At 46.0% G+C, this 16,348-nt stretch overlaps 1 protein-coding gene across 1 annotated transcript in view; it reads right to left on the bottom strand.

Moving 5' to 3' along the window:
• The window catches only part of CUX1 (cut like homeobox 1), a 301,593-nt gene that overhangs the window by 123,850 nt on the left and 161,395 nt on the right, over positions 1–16,348 (bottom strand). Inside the window, exons 8-9 of the mRNA XM_069089141.1 lie at positions 15,267–15,343; positions 11,648–11,714 (exon numbers count right to left, since the gene is read on the bottom strand). Of these exons, the coding sequence (XP_068945242.1) occupies positions 11,648–11,714; positions 15,267–15,343 (144 nt within the window). The remainder of the gene's footprint in view (positions 1–11,647; positions 11,715–15,266; positions 15,344–16,348) is intronic.

The raw sequence follows: 16,348 nt of genomic DNA, 5'->3' as shown, positions 1-16,348 counted from the left end.
TTCCTCTCTCTGTCTGTCCCTCCCTGTCTTTCTGTCTCCTCTCTCTCCCTTCTTTTTCTCCTCTTTCCTCTTTTCCTCCCTCCCTCTCCTTTCCCTTCTTTCTCTCCTTTTCTTTTTCCTCCTTTCCTCTCTCTGTCTGTCCCTCCCTGTCTTTCTGTCTCCTCTCTCTCCCTTCTTTTTCTCCTCTTTCCTCTTTTCCTCCCTCCCTCTCCTTTCCCTTCTTTCTCTCCTTTTCTTTTTCCTCCTTTCCTCTCTCTGTCTGTCCCTCCCTGTCTTTCTGTCTCCTCTCTCTCTCCCTTCTTTTTTTCCTTCTCTTTCTTCTTTTCCTCCCTTCCTCTCCTCCCTCTCTCTCTCTCTGTCTCTGTCTCTCTCTCATTAAACATATTTATCCATGTAAAACAAAAGTAAACCTTGCTGGTCAGAGACTGTCTAAAACTCAAGTACCACAACTCAAAACTGTCTATTACTTGGAAGCAAATCTTTCCAGTTCTCGACGATATAAACAGATAAATCTCAAGCAGCCAGAGTGGTGTGGAGCAAGAGGAACAAAAGTGCGGGCAGCCCCTGGGGTCCAGTCCCCATGAAGCTGGGGCCGTGCCTTCTGGAGGCACAGGGAGCTTGGCCTTCACACTCTGTGTGGGAGAGCTCAGTGGGGTGAGGCGGGATGAAGGAAGGCTTTCAGGGCCCTCTCAGGAGACTGAGATAGAAAAGGGCGACATACTACAGATAATGCTTTTACTTATAAGATCCTTTTCTAGGGCTCTGGATCTGCCCCCCCCCCCCCCAGCACACATGCACACATACACACACGCACATATGCATGCGTGCACACACATGCACCAGAAGTGGCTATAAATTTCTTTTTTAAACCCTTTTGAGGTTCAAAGGTTTTCAGGTCATTTCTTTTTCCCTTTGGTGCACTGCTGCATTTCTCAGGCCTGCCAAGGGTCAGATGCAGCCGGACAGGAATCCTGGGTACTCAAAGGGATTTCCAGTGGGAAGGGAAGAAATGGAGCTTTTTAAAAAATGTCTTTTTTCTCCTCTCCCCTCCCAGCTCCCGGCAGTAAGGAAGCCTGGTCTTGTGCAAACACCAGGCAAATGCTGCAACTCTGGGGAGTCTCAAATAGCCCCTTCTCGAGGTGGGAGCCAAAAACAACGCCTTTGAGGAGTCTCCCACTCCAAGTCTTGAGGTGTGCCATTAAATAGCTCACAGGGGCTGAAAATACTTTCAGTTTCCCAAAATGCACAGTCAAGCTCTTTTGGAGATAAGAACTTTTAGTACAAAAAAAAGGTCTCTGAGTATTGTCCTTCCTAAGGCTCTGGAAAGACAGGGGCAGGGGGCTCTTTCTCCAAGTCCCTTCCCTGCCCCAGCCATCAAAGGCTGCTTTCTCTGCTATTTTTAGGGAAATTATTTTAACTAGGAAAATAATTATAGAAACGTGTACTGGAAGTGATGAGTCATCAAAAAGACAGGAAATAGGAAACTTTATGTCCTTAAAGGTACAGCAAATAGATGCCGCTTCATGCCACACAAGCCTGCCTTTCACATCTGACTAGGGGAAACTATACTTAAGTATAGTATGTATAGCAAAATAATTATAGGATGCTTAGGCCCAGTCAAAATTCCAAGTTCTTTTTAGCCAAGGTCCCCAGAGTTCCCTGGATGGAAAAGTACAAAAATGAAAGAAAAGTCAGCACACTGCTGTCTAGGATTTTAAAATGATGATAACTTTTTTTGCTCTCTTCCTAAGCGACAAGTAAGACCCCACAAAAGTAAATACTTTGGGGCCCCAATCATGAGAATGATTTGAAACCTGCTCTAAATGAATTATTGCTATAATTACGTATCTTGATTAAAGTTTCAGAGGGCAATTTAACCAAAAGGTGTCATAATGGTAGATTCAACGATAAATCCAATGCATTTGGTGGGGAATTATGGGCACAGAACACAGCAGGCACTGCCAGGCTTGTTCCATGTGTTAGTTTTATAGACCACTTCTTCTGTTTCTTTTTTCTTCCTTGTTCTAAGGCTTTCTGGGTGAGCAACAGGGAGTTAGAGGCATGAAGGTGACAGAAAAACATTAATTTATCTTTTTTTACATGAGAAGAAATTGTGAGTGAATATGTGAAAATAAAATGAATGTTCACTTTCTTCAAAGATTCAGTGTATTGGGCATGGATTTGGATAAAGTGTGGGCTAAGCTATTTATGTCAAAAGGACCCGCGGCAAAAGTGGGATAGAAAATGGCCCAAAATCAAGGTAGGCACTTGTCTCAGGTGTCTTAAGACGCTGCCATTCTAAAGGGATGCCAGCAGATCTCCACGTTTGATTTATTTTTATAATTTTTGTATTTAGAGTTTTCATAATTATAGGTAGAATAAAATTCCATATTTTACAATTATGATTATCTACTATAAATTGTAATCTGGAGCTTCCTTGGACATTGTAATTATTACAAACACTTTATGAATAAATCTAAGAAAACATGATAAGTAGGATATTGTATCCTGTCTATCCAATACCTATATTTTAAAGCACAAAATCTGTTCGCCACTCATTAACTCTGTACCTAGCAGGCCAGTCTTACCCATTTACCAGTGGCCTCTTTCATCTGGGCTACCTGGGGTCACTGAGTTTACCACTTCCCAGGCCCAGCCTGCTGGACTGGACTTGCATTTCTTTCCATAGTATTAATCTTTAAGTGAGGGGGAAAGAGAGCCTGCTTTGCCTAGGGGTACTTGTGTATGGGGAGGGGGGAGGGAAGAGAGAGAAGGAAATGGGTGGTTATATTTTGTGACCAAACACAGATTCTGTCACATAACACGAGGTTATTATTCATGGCATACAGAAAATATACTCAGACCATCTGCAGTTTATTTCTTCATCAATGTCTCTTATAGATTCAGTTCTTGGGGGGAAAGAAAGCCCGACAGGCAAGGACAATGGCAACTTTCAGCCTGGGAAGGTTAGCTTGGTGGCTATTTAGGGGGAAAATGGGTTTTCTTCCAGGGAAAATTTGGGAGGAAAAAATTCTCCCCATGCTAATGTTCGCTGGGAAGCATGTAGTATTTTGGTGTGACTCAATATTTTCTTTCATCAGAGGCTCTGAAATTCAGCCCACATGTTAACAGTAATGTCAGCAGCCTGCTGTATGTGTTAAGCACGGTGTCCCTTAGCTAGCTGCTATTTTCTGAGATGGAGCAAAGAGGTGGTTCCGGAGTCCTGCTGAAGCAGGGATTCCTGGGCCCCTGGGGGAAGCCGAGGAACTTGGCTGGAAAGCGCGAGGGCCCGCTGCAGCCGCCAGAGCGGAAAGACATGGAAATGATGGTCAAGGCTGCCCAGGGCTTCATTTTGGGAGAAAAATGTTGTGTTCTTAAATGTCGTGTGATTGCCATTACAGAGCCCAGCAAAGGGCTCTCCCAATCAAGCTAATTAGCTGTGTGTCTTCTAGAAGCATAGGGGAAGCCTGGAAGCAGGATGACCCTCCAAGCAGGAGGGGCGTCTTTAAGTGGGAAAGGCAGGGCCATGCCTCTACCCCAGCCACACCAATCATCTGAAACCCAGAAATCCTCTTACACAACAACTGTTCTGGCAAAGCCCCCGATGTTCTAACAAATATGAAACTGTGCTCGCCATTTGTCTAAGGAATCTCTAAGCATTAATAAACATGAAGAAGAACACTTGTCCCTCCCACTCTCAATGACAGCCCCAAACAAAGACCAGCTGTATTCATCAATGGGTCCTTGTTCTGTGCATAAAGGCTAATTACATTTTACTTCAAGCCTACACATGGAAAACTTTACTGTTTCCATCTTGTCACATTCAGCTCCCGACAGACAAGCTGACAAACAGCATCGACGGTGTACAATGGGCTTGGGGCTGTTAACGGCTTCGATGCCTTCAACGGGGCCCTCTGCCGAGTACTGGCAGCCCAGGACGGTCACCCCAAAGGCAGCCCCTGCCTTCTCCTTCTCAGGAAGCGCTGTCATTGTGGGCTGCGGGGCTGCAGGGGTTAATCCCCACGGCAGTCGGTAGATTTCAGAAACACTCAGCAAACTCTGTTACATAAGAAGCATCCAAGCTTTCCACCTGAGAGCAGATGATTTCAGAAATCACCCAAAGAAGGAGGACGAAGAAATGCTTTTTGAAACCTTCAATGTCAGCCAGAAATGCTTTAAGACAGCCTGTGAAAAGGCCTGCCTCAGGAAGCAGAGTCTGAGAGAACCACGGAGCTCCCCAAAGCCTGCTTAATCTGACCACGAGCTGGGAGGCCCGAAGGGCCAGAGCAGATGCAGGAGGGAGAGGTCAGAGGTGTGGACAGAAGCCACCGCGGTCCAGGGCCAGCACCCAGGTAGTAAGGATTCGAATCCGGGGCCCTGCATTCTTTCCACTGAGCTATGATGCTCTACCAAGTGACAGTCTTTGACCAAAACAAAACCAAGATAACAAACCCTCCAAACCTGTGACTTTTTTTCATAGACCTCTCTGCAAACGATCTTATCAGCAGGTCAACCTGTCTGCCCCACAGCACATTTGCTGTGGTTTCTTTTTGGATGGCAGATGCCTGATCTAGGATTTCGCTGCTGGGAGGGGAATTCTTGGTATGGAAAAGCCTTCTACCAATGCAGCCAGGCCATTCCTCGGCTCCTCCGCCACTTATGGAAGTGGAGTCACTGGGGCCTCCCCAGGGTCACACGTGCCAGAGACAAGATTTAAATTCAGGTCCTTCTGACTCTGAGGCCAGCTTGCTCTCCCCTATACCCTACAGCCTCTCACTCAGAATAGTTATGAGTTGGGAAATCAAAGTCCTTTTGAAAGTGGCCAACCAGGGCACACCAGGAAGGTGACTCTGCTGCCAAAAACATGCATGCATTGCACTCCCAAAGAGGAAGGTGATGCACACACCTGGAGGTAGGAACTCCAGGAACATCACCTACTCTCCATGAGTGGAGATGGCAGAGAGTATGCTGAATAATAATAAAAAAAAGACCATTCTGTCTCCTTAAGTGATCTCCTTCTAGGTGCAGCCCAAATGGATGTGTCCATTAAATTCCACACGCAATCTCACAGCAACTGCACAAGACCCAGAGCTCTTTAAAAACCAGCCTAACTAGTCTTTTTGTCAGTCACAGAGAGATGGCATCATCAGAAGGCCCTGTGGCCTCATGCACAGCCGGGACGGGACAACGACACTCCCATCACCAGTAACACAACCAGGCCCTCCTCCCTCCACAGTCTGACTCTAGCTTGGTGGTGTGCAAAGGTGTCTTGGTGCCCTGGGAAGGGCCTAACACAGAAATGGCAGCACTCTGACTATCCTCAGGAGCAGAGAGCCCTGCAGGGGTCCTGCTCATGTACACTCTTGGCACAGGCAGGACCCCAGAAGGCTTGGAGTGCTGCAGTTCCTCTGCCTCCTCAGTCACCAGGCTAGGCCAGGACCTCCATGATCGTAATGCTCTCCCAAAGAGAGCTAGTAAAAGTCCCTCTGGCCATGTGGGGAAAGAAGGAGAGTAAACACATGCTAAAGACACAGTTCTCTAGGATGGAAATACACAGCACAGTTCTGCAGTGCGCCTGGCATGCAGTAGGTGCCTAATAAATTCCTGCTGCTAGCAGGGTTCTAGTAGAGCTTTGGGCACCCACCAACGGACTGGCAGCTCGTAATGGAATTCTGATAAGGACATAAGGAGCAAAGGATCCCTGAAGCAGAAGTGGGAGGGGCCTCTGCAGCCATGAAATGCCACCCCCTCCTTCTGCAGATGAGGAAACTGAGGCCCAGGAAAGGGTGACTTTGGAGGATGAAAGACCTGGAGCTGGAAGGGACCTTGGAGGTCACCCAGTGCAGCCCCGGTACGGGTCCAAAGAGGGAAGGAAGCGATCTGTCAAAGATCAGAGCAGCCGTCCAAGCAGGATGGCTGTGCTTGGGGGCAGCCGGCAAGCGTCACTCACTTGAAGGCTACGATGAGGCAGGAAAAGGGGGAGATGCAAGCACCAGGCAAAAAGCACGACCCAAGGAGGACTAAATGAACACCCGAATGAAAGGGCAAATGCGCCTCCTGCCGCAGGAGCCCAAGAGAGGGCACACAACCAAGCAGTGCTAGCAACATCACCTCCACCAAAGTGGAAACGGAAACCCTTCCCTCCGGCTTCCCTGCAACAGTCTAGTTAGCAAGGGTCAGCACAGCAGAAACCAGCAAGCACACAAGAGGGAAGGCCACGCAGTGAGAGCAGCTAGAGGACAAAAGACCAGAGGATGCTGGCATTTAATCTTCTAATCTCCTTGTAATAAGTCAGGGGCCTAAGGGGATGGAAAAGTGTACACAGGAATATTAGAGTATCTCAAATTGTATTTTTGGGGCGGTGGGGCAGAGGGCAACTTAAAAACATGGCCAGTGGCAGTCTTTTGTGATAGTCTTGAGGGGATATTGTCAGACACTTGTCAGAATACTGGGAGATTAGAAGATTAAGTGAGTGAGGTAGATGACCACCCAGGCGTACCTTAGAAGCAAAAATCTATTATCTGAGCTTTTGTAAAAATGGTAGGCGATCTGACAGGCCTGTTCTAGTGATTTACCATTAAGCAGGATGGAGACAGAGACAGAGATATATAACACACATATGTATAGATGTATGTCTGTGCATATCCACACACATCGGTATAGATACATGTATGTGTATGCATATACACATGCATATATATCTATTAAAATGATTAATTATTTGAAAACTGTTCAGACTCAGAGAAATACAAATTACAGCAACTTTAAGGGACAATCTCTTCTTTTCTTCCTCGACCTCTGATTGGATCAGGCTACCTGGTGAGGAAACTCCATGGGCCAGTGCAGACCTTGGATTTCTGGCCTTAGAGTCTTGGGGAGCTGCTCAGGGCCCTGGCAGGGTCAGGGTCTTGTCCAGGGTCACATGGCCAGGAGAGGTCAGAAGCAGGGCTCGAACCCAGGGCTTCCTGACTAATGCCACCTCATATCTACTAAATTAGCACATAGGTCAATCACAAACTTCAGAGCTGGCAGGGCTATGCCTGTGGGAAACAGGTACATCATTATGCTTGCTGAGTAAACTGGAAAGTGATTCGTCAATTGATAGATTCTGATTAAGAGCTTGCTGCATGCTGGACACTGGGCTAAGTGAGGCCACCTTTTCTCTAAGGCCACGCAGCAAGACACGAAGAGAGCTAACAAGTCCATCATTCCCTCAGACCCAAGGGAGGTGATTAAAAGGGGGAAAAGGCCTGATTGTACAAAATCTTAACAGCTGCTTAATTCTTTAAAGGGAAAAGATGGAAATATGTTATCCGGCCAATGACGAGAGAATGCTGAAGAAACGCTGACATATTGGTGAAATGGGATAATCTCATGCTCCGTTAGAAAACCAGCATAAAAAACACAAAGAAATGCGCAGGGCTATACCGGGAGAAATGAGAACTGTTATCGCAATGGCACACGTTCACTTAGGGCTTTAAGAGGTGCAAAGTGCTCACAAGGACCCTCCCAACTCTGGGCAGTGGGTGCCGTTATCATTCCCATTTAAATGAGGCTGGGAGATGTTCAATGTTCCCAAGAGCAGAAGAGAAAGGATTGGGTCTGGAGTCAGGAAGATGCCATGGGGTCACTGTCTGACTATATCACGAAAATAAAATGGTAACACTTTTAGAGGAGACTGACACAAACAACTGGGAAGCCAGAAGGTCAGGGCTCCCATGGCTTAGCGCAGGGGTCAAAGTACGGCAGCAAAGCAAGAATGGATTTTGCAGACAACCTCTGTGCAGATAAGAGCTTTACTGTATTTAAAAATGTCAGAAACCTTTCTTGCTCCCTGATTTATTAAGACAAAACGAAACAGAACAAACAACCAAGAAAACCAGGTGGCTGAGCTGTGCCCCTGGGTTAAGAGTCAGGGTAGGGGTCAAGGGTGAGGGGTGAGGGGTCAGCTCCAGCCTCCCCTTCTTCTCCCTTGGGGTCTGTCCTCAGCTCCTAGTTGCCTCTTCAAACTCCCCGTTATCAATCTATAGGTTTATAGGTGTCAGTGTCACTTCCCCCATCAGATGATAAGCCTTCTGAGGGCAGGGACTGTTTCCCTGGCGCAGTAACTTGGCCTGTAGTCAGTCGGTACTTAACAAATGCTTCTTGTTTGATAATAAACAGGCTCTCTGGGGGCAGAGACAGGTCTATTTCTGGTTTTGTAACCTTGCATCAATGTCTTATACACAGTAGGAACTTAAATGTTTGTTGAATGGAAACAAGTTATTGCCATTCTTATTAAATTTCATTTTTATCTAAATAGAAGTATCAAAATGTAAATAGTTGAAGGTTTTGTCAAAGAAAAATGCTTTGGAAATTTCAAACATCTATAAATATGGGGCTTGTGAAAAGTTTGATGAATGCTTTCTAAATAACTTAGATGCAGTAAAAACGACTCAGGCATCAGATATTCTGATAAAAGAACAAAGGATTGATTTTTTTTTTTACAACAAGTCAACAAAGCTCTCTAAGATAGCTGTCCCACAGTTAGAAGAATACAGATTAAACAGAGAGAGAAAAAACCCAGAACATAAAACCCTGGGGTTTTGTCAGTTGCTCAGGCAGAAGAGATAAAAGAAACCTAGAAAACGGGGAACTTTAAGGGGAGCGTCCCATGATGGGCACGCTGACCTGAGCCCAGCGAGGAGCATCACCGAGGGAGACAGAACAAGAGGGACGGCCGAACCCAGAGGGCTGAGGGAGGCCTCCATTCTGGGACGCGGCCAACGTGAGAGCTGTTTTTACTTGACCATGGATGTCTGCTACAAGCCCCCCCCCCCCCCCCCAACATACTCAGCAGGGGTGGGGGAGGTAGGAAAGAGAGAAAGCAGATGTTTATTCTTTGAAAAACAGTAGAATTTAATTGAAAAGTGATCACTAATTGGACATACCTTACGGAAAATCTATTATTTTTTCAAAGTATTATGGACACACAGAAAAGCTATAAGATTTTTATTCCAAGAACTGATCAGAGAAGATTCGTGGTCCAGGAAGGGGGATACTTACTGCCCCGGGACACCTCAAATATGGTTCTCCTTCAGTATAATGTAAGCTCCCCTGAGCTAAGCAATTTATCTTCCTTCCTTCCTTTTAAAATAATCATCACTGGAAGAAGCATTTGATAGGGACAGTGAATGAAACTGTGTTCACTAGTATAGAGAACTCCGAGGGGAGGAAATTCCCTCTACCAGCACAGGTTGCCACCTTCTCTATAACACATAAGCCTCTGAGAGTGGTCCAGAGCACTGAGAGGTTAAATGGGTCTAGGGTCATACAGCCAGTATGTGTCAGGCAGGCCTTGAACTCAGGTCTTCCTTGGAGCAGTACTTGGCACATATTAAGTGCTTAAGAAATGTCCATTTATTCATTCTAGGCCAGCCCTCTATCCACCATAGCCTGTTGCCCCTTGTTATGGAATTGGTACTTCATAAATGCCTGAAGACTAAACTGATTTTCATTCTAGTTCTGGCCCTAACTTACTGGCTAACTGTTCGTGAGTCAGTCCATGCACATCTATTAAACACTTGCTGTGTGCTAGGCCCTGAGGATACACAGAGTGGCTTTCTGCCCTTGAGGAGCTCCAAGTGTCCATCTGACAAAGGGGAGTGACCCCCAGAGGGAAGACTGAGAAGGCTGGGCCAACCAGGGAGGGCTTCCTGGGACAGGTGGGATTTCAGCCGGGCCTTGAAGGAATCCCAGAGGGTTTGGTTTCCTGATTTCCCTTGTCTATTCTAGCCCTCCAATTCTTTGACTCAATGATTCCACGTAATGTGCTTAATTAACCAGGAAAGCCAATGCTCAAATGAGGTGCTATCAGATTCATCTAGATTCTAAACATTAAGTACAAATAATCCAAGTACAACTGTAGGTTATGCTTCTGAGAGAATAAATAAAGCACAACTCAGGCAGGCAATCTGGTCATGGCATGAAAACAATCTGACCGTGTGCATTTCTGCACACAAAAATGCAGACGTGGCACCACTGCCCAGGGGACTCAGTTCACCTGGAGGGCCTTGCTACTTCCCTGCTCCCAGGACAGTCACAATCTTCTCTCCCACCTCTGAGCCTTTGTCCCAGCTGTGCCCCCTGCCTAGAATGCCCTTCCTTTTAAATCTCTGTCTCTTAGTTCTTCAAAGCTCACTTCAAATACCACTACTTATGTCAGGCCTTTCCCGCTTCTCCCAGCTACAGACACCCTAACTCTGTGAAATTACTCAGTCTCTGTTTTGTTGAGATTGTCTCTCCCTGACGGCAGGGACTGCTTGGTCAGCCTTCCTGGCCCCAGAGCCTAGCAACATGCCTGGCCCACAGCAGGCACTTAAGAAGTGATGGTGGAACAACGGAATTCCATTGAATGAGTGTATCACAACCATCTCTTCTAGTTGTGGGGTGCCTGCCAGGCCCTGGAGACAATGCAGACACAGGAGGAAAGACGTCCAAGCCATCTGAGCAGGAGGGAGCACCAATATCTAGACACACCAGGAAATGCCGGGCCAGGAGAAGGGTCTATCAGGGGAGAACAGCGGGTCCCTTGGGGGTGCAAGGAGAAGGCTGCCTGGCTGAGCCACACTGTGAAGGGGCTCGCTGGCAGAAGAGTGACCTTTCTATTGGATCCCTAAGGCCTCCTGAGGAGGAGAGTGACTGGGCCAGAGCCATGCTGTAGCAATGTCGAGCTGGCACCCATTTGGAAGGTGGTGTGAGAAGGCGAGAGCCTGGGGGCAGAAGAACGTCGGAGGCTTGTGCAGCACCCTGGTGAGGTGGCCGTGGCCAGAGAGGCGAGATGAGCGTGTCGAGTGCCAGCTGCTACACTTGGCCCAGAGAATGCAAAGACAAAGGTGAACACGCTCCCAGTGCCCGAGGAATTTACATCTAACGGAGGTGAAACAATATGGAGGCAGACACCTCAGTAAATATGAAATACCCCCAAAGTGAGAGGACTCTGGGGCTCAGAGCTTCATGCTCCCAGGTGTGGATGAGGCACTGAGTGCCCAGAAACAGACAGACACACTGAAAGGATGATCATTCTCATGCTAAGGCATCTTCCCTGGGGTGGAATCCCAGAAGGATCCTTTCTATTGAGCAGAGAGGCCCACTGCTACGTGTAAAACAGGAAACAACTGACAAAAACCTCATCGACCCAAACTCAGGATCACGGTGGCCTAGATCTGGAGCTGCAAGGGGACCCTCAGAGGCCATCAAGTCCCCTCCCCGTGTTTTACTATAAAGACCAGAGGCTTTCTCAGGAGGACTGCAGTGCTGGAGGCCCAGGAAAGGGCTCCAATCCTGCCTCCGACACTGACCCCATGGGTGCCCTTGGAGAGATCCTCCACCTTCCTCATCGGTGAGATGAGGGCGTCTGTCCGCGGAGGGCCCTTCCAGCTCTGGGCCTCTTGTGAATGGTCAGGCTGGACAAGGACCATCCACTCAGCCACCACGGGGACTGAGGGCCCTTTATGGACATCCCTGGCCCTAACGGGCAGGCCGGGGCATCTTGGCACCCGACAGAGCAAGGACATGGCCCAAGGCAGGAGAGGAGAGCCAGATGTGGGCATGAGGCTTATCAGCTATAACAGGAAACGTGCAGGAGGAAGTAGAGGTAAAAACTTACTTTGCAGTAGTTTCTTCATCATATTTGGTCTTCAGGTCAAATAATTCTGTTCGAGTTTTTTCCAGGGCTAAAAGGCAGAACACAAACAGATAAAGTCTAGAATAGCGGCTTCTCAGCTTGTCAATTCAAATAAAAACTCCTCTTTCCCCTTCCCTGGGTGTTCTACCTGCCAAGCAAAACACGGGACTTGGCTGTTTTGTTAATAAGTTACGTTTTGGGGGTGCTGGGCGGTAGTGGGCAGCTTTGCATGATTTCATAAAGGTCTTTCCAGATTGCTTGATATTCTCCATATTTTTGGGTCATAAAGGCATCATAGTATTCTATTACATCCATGTAACACAATTCATTAATCATTCCCCAGCGGTTAGACATTGAGAGCTGGCTTCTGGTTTTTTATAAACTACACAAAATGCCCTTATGAAAATCTTTGAAAAGACAGGTAGCCTTTAATTTTTGATAACCCCCTCTTTCAGGGTAAAGTCATAAAAACATAATTCATTATTGGGTGGAAAGGTATGATTATGTCCATAACTTCTGCTTCACTGTCATATCAGACTCTAAAAAACTCAAGGAATAGTGAGTATACCTGTTTGACCACAATCCTGCCAGCATTGAGCTTTCATGATTGTTTATTTCTGCTAAGTTAATAGGTGAGGCAGTGTCTCTAGGATCCTTTAATTTGCATTTCTTTAATAATGATCATTTTTTCAAATGCTTATTACTAACTTGTACTTCCTTTCTTGAAAAATTGAAAAATATATCCTCTGATAATTTATCAACTGTAGACTGGGAGGTACCTTCATAAATTTTAAAATATATTTTTGCTGTGAAGACTTTATCTATAATATTTCCCATAAGTATTTTGCAATTACTTTTTCTTTTAAAAATTACATAGTTTTGTTGTACAGATTTACCTTTTAATGTAAACAAGCACATTTATCTTGGCTCTAATAATTCCTTTCATATGAGAGAACAGAAAAAAGCTATCCTTCCTCATAATTAACCTAAGTACATTATTCCATTTCCTTCCATATTTTTGATGGTTCTTATCTTATACCTAAGTCTACTGTCCAGCTGGAATCTACTGAGTTACATGGCATGAAATGGACATCTAAACACATTTCCCACCAGACTGCAAATCACATTTCCCAAGTACATTTGTTGAATAATGATTCCCATTTTAATGAACCTACTTCTCACATTATTTAAGTTGATTAGTCTCTAATTCTGAATAAATATATTTGAATGTCTAGAGTATTTATTCTCTTATGAGTTATTTCTCTATTTTCCCCAACCATCCGATAATATTGATAAGAAATGCTTTGTAATATATTTTAAAGTCTAGTCATACACAGCCACCTTCATTAGCTTTTTCCCCCCAGCCTATCTCTTAATAGTCTCGTCTACTTTTTTTTTTTCAAGGAAATAATTTTAGCCAGCACTCTAGAGAAAACTCTTGGTACTTTGACCGACATTGTATCAAATACATACATTTAGGGAGTATGTATATTTATATTTATATACATACATATAGTCCCTTTGACTATATAATCCTACTTATCCTCGAACATCTGATTAATTAGGTCTTCCATTTTTGACTAGGAATCCTGATGGAGCCTTGGAAGAGGCAATGGAAGTCAGAGCATCATGTGAACTGAAATTCATTTAACTTAAATATAGTTACAAAGCAAGTCTAGTTGCATTGGCACTTAGTATACAATTCATTATCTATCATGTTTTAAAAATAAACTATGAAAAAAAATTTGGAGAGAATGTCTTCAGACTGTTAAAAGCTTGCTATGAGTGGTTTCTTGAAGTCTAATTCGTAGCAACAGGAGTTTTGTTGCCACAGGTAACACATTATCAAATCATTTTGGAAGCTAATTTGGAACAATTCATGAAAATGTACAAAATGATTCATACCCTTTCATTTGGTGACCCGCTCATGACTGAGTTTATATGCCAAGGAAGTGTGGGGGGGGAGGAGAAAAGAGGGAGGTGGGGAAAAAGATTGGGAGAGAAAGAAAGAAAAGGAGAAAGAGACAGTGAGAGAGAGAGAAAAAGAGAAAGAGAGGAGAGGGAGAGAGAAAGAAAAGGAGAGAGGGAGAGAGAGAAAAGGAGAGAAAAAGAGAAAGAGAGAGAGCGAGAGCACAATATCTTCATAAAAATACTGACTGTAGCTTTATCCGTAAAGGCAAAAACTGGAAACAAATCATGTACCTAATGACAGGGGAGAGGCTTTACCAAATGGGCCTGGATGGATGCTACAGAATAAATACTGTTAGGCTGCATGAAATGACAACTGTAAAAAGCTCTGACCAACATGGAGAGACACGATATGAAACAGTGCAGAAGGGGCCAGGATAAGCCTAAGAGCAGCCCAGAGAATGGTTCTCGGTCTGTGAATATGGATGGTGAGGTGAGCAGTGACTAGGGAACTGTGAGGCAGCAGCAGCAGGAGCCTGGACAGGCCATCCATCGCTCGAGCCCCCAGGATGCCGCAGGGCAGCAAAGTGGCGGTCACAGCTCCTATTCTGCGGCTGTCCCTTTGTTGGGGCCAAGCCTTTGAACAGGCTTTATGGTGGTGATGCTGAGCTTTGCCTGTTTGTGGTGAAAGCGAATTTATCCATTAAAAGAGTAAAGTAAAGCTGGAATCCTTGCCACTTACAAAGTGGCCCTGACGGAGCCAAGGACAATCACCTACATTCCTGTCCCTCCTGCTGGGCTGCAGAAGCTCTGCGTGAACGGTCTCTTTGGCTCCTCAGAACCAGTCTATGAGGTGCCCATTTACAGGTATTATTGTCCCCATTTTACACACAGGAAGACCAAGGCTCAGAGAGGCTGGAGGACTTGTCCGTGGTCACAAAGCCAATCGTGTCGGAAGCAGTATCTGAACCCAGGTCTTGCTGATGTCACCACATCTGCTCCCTCTACCAGAGACCTCCCTCTGCAGCGGCCTCTTCTGAGGTTTAGCCAGAGTCAGTGGAATAAGGGCAGAAAGAGTCAAGTTGTTCCTAGGGGAGGAGGGGAGTGAGCACGGAGGGAGGAGGGGCTACGCCACTTCTGTATTAATTGGACCTTTACTTGAAATGCCTGCAATTCAATTCAACCAACACATATGAAGCTTCTCCTGTGTGCAAGGTACAGAGAAGCAGTCCCTTCCCACAAGGAGCTGACATCCACACGGCAGATACAATATGGGATCGAGCAGCCGGGCACACCCCAAGTATTTTGAGAGGAAGAATGGGCACCAGCTGAAGCACTGGCCACGGGCACAGGGGAAGGCAGTGACTTCATCAAGGGACCGAGGAGGGACTGCAGCAGGTCTCTGTTCAGTTCCTACCAGACAAATGCCAACGGGGAGTGGGCACCAGTGGAAAGTGTGGGCACACCCATCCTGCCAAGGGTCATGGGTCATGAACTTTCCATCTGACTTTTCTTGGCAACCCCTTGAAGTTGGGGTGAAGGGGAGGGTTAGCACCGAGGCCTTCCACAGGCAGGAAAGACTTTAGACTCTTAATGGAGGGCAGGGGAGAGGACGCAACCACCATCATTTCTACTCTTCTCCCAGATTCCCCAACAGCACCAATCTAAGTTTAAGTGAAATAAAAGAGCAAACCTGTTTGCAAAGTTTGAACTTTATGCTCTGCTTCCTCCAGCTTGGAGGCAGTAGACATCTGTGTTTCTTGCAACTTTCTGAAAAAAGGAAGAGAATAAAGACAAATTGGTGATCGAGTTTACCAAGGTGAATGCATGGTTTGCTTGTGAGAGGCCATGATCAGCTATCTCAACTGCAATCACACAGCTGGCAACGGCCACAAGAAACCTGCAGGAAGTCAGCAAGCCATCCCATGTCTCTTCTATCAGGAGGCCTGCTCATTAATTATTTTAACAACGCACATGCTCTGTGATGCCAACTGTGCCAGCCAAGGCACGAGGAAACTTAGTTATGTAGGGAGCTACTGGGATGCAAGTTTGGCCCAAACCAAACCTGTTCTAGAAAAGCCAGACCTAGACTTAAAACGTGCTCCTGTGCCCACCGTCATCTCAAGCAGGCAACAGAGAATGAACGAATGACCCAGGGAAGGCAGCTGAGGCTGCGAGCCTGCCCTGGATGGAGGCAGCAGCTGCTCCATCACCGGTGGATATCTGACTCCTGAGCCGAGACCTGGGGGGATTTCCAAAACTCCCCCCAAACAGTCTAGTTTAGATAACACATTCTGGGCCCTCTTATTGGGATGGAGGGAGCAGAGACCCAGTGGTGGCAGGGCCAGGAGGGCTGGGGGTTACTGAGACCAAGCCCCTCATTTTACAGAAGAAGGAGACAAGGCAGAGTCAGAAATCTAATTCAAGTCCTCAGATTTCCAATCCAGGGTTCCCTCCAGTCTGCCCACTTTAATATACTGTCACCTTTGCTGATTTCCTAGGGATGAAATGGAGAGCTGTTTTGATGGGCATTTCTATTAATGACTTAAAGCATATGAGAAGGTAGCTCCCTTCTCTTCTTTGGAGAGGTGGGGGCCCATGGGTAGGTAACAATACATACAATGCCACACTTTTCAGATAGGTTTGTTGCTGAACTGGCCTCTCCCCCTTATTATTATTTCTTCTTTTTTTTAAACAATGTATGGTTCTTTTACAATATGGATACATTGGGAAGTGTAGGTGGTATAAAAACAAAATATTAATGACAATTTGTTT

The sequence above is a fragment of the Petaurus breviceps genome, unplaced genomic scaffold, assembly GCF_028583685.1.
Source record: "Petaurus breviceps papuanus isolate PSGF00001 unplaced genomic scaffold, PetGlider_PUasm1.0 186, whole genome shotgun sequence".
Taxonomy (NCBI): Eukaryota; Metazoa; Chordata; class Mammalia; order Diprotodontia; family Petauridae; genus Petaurus; species Petaurus breviceps.
This window is presented reverse-complemented; position numbering and strand designations above follow the sequence as displayed.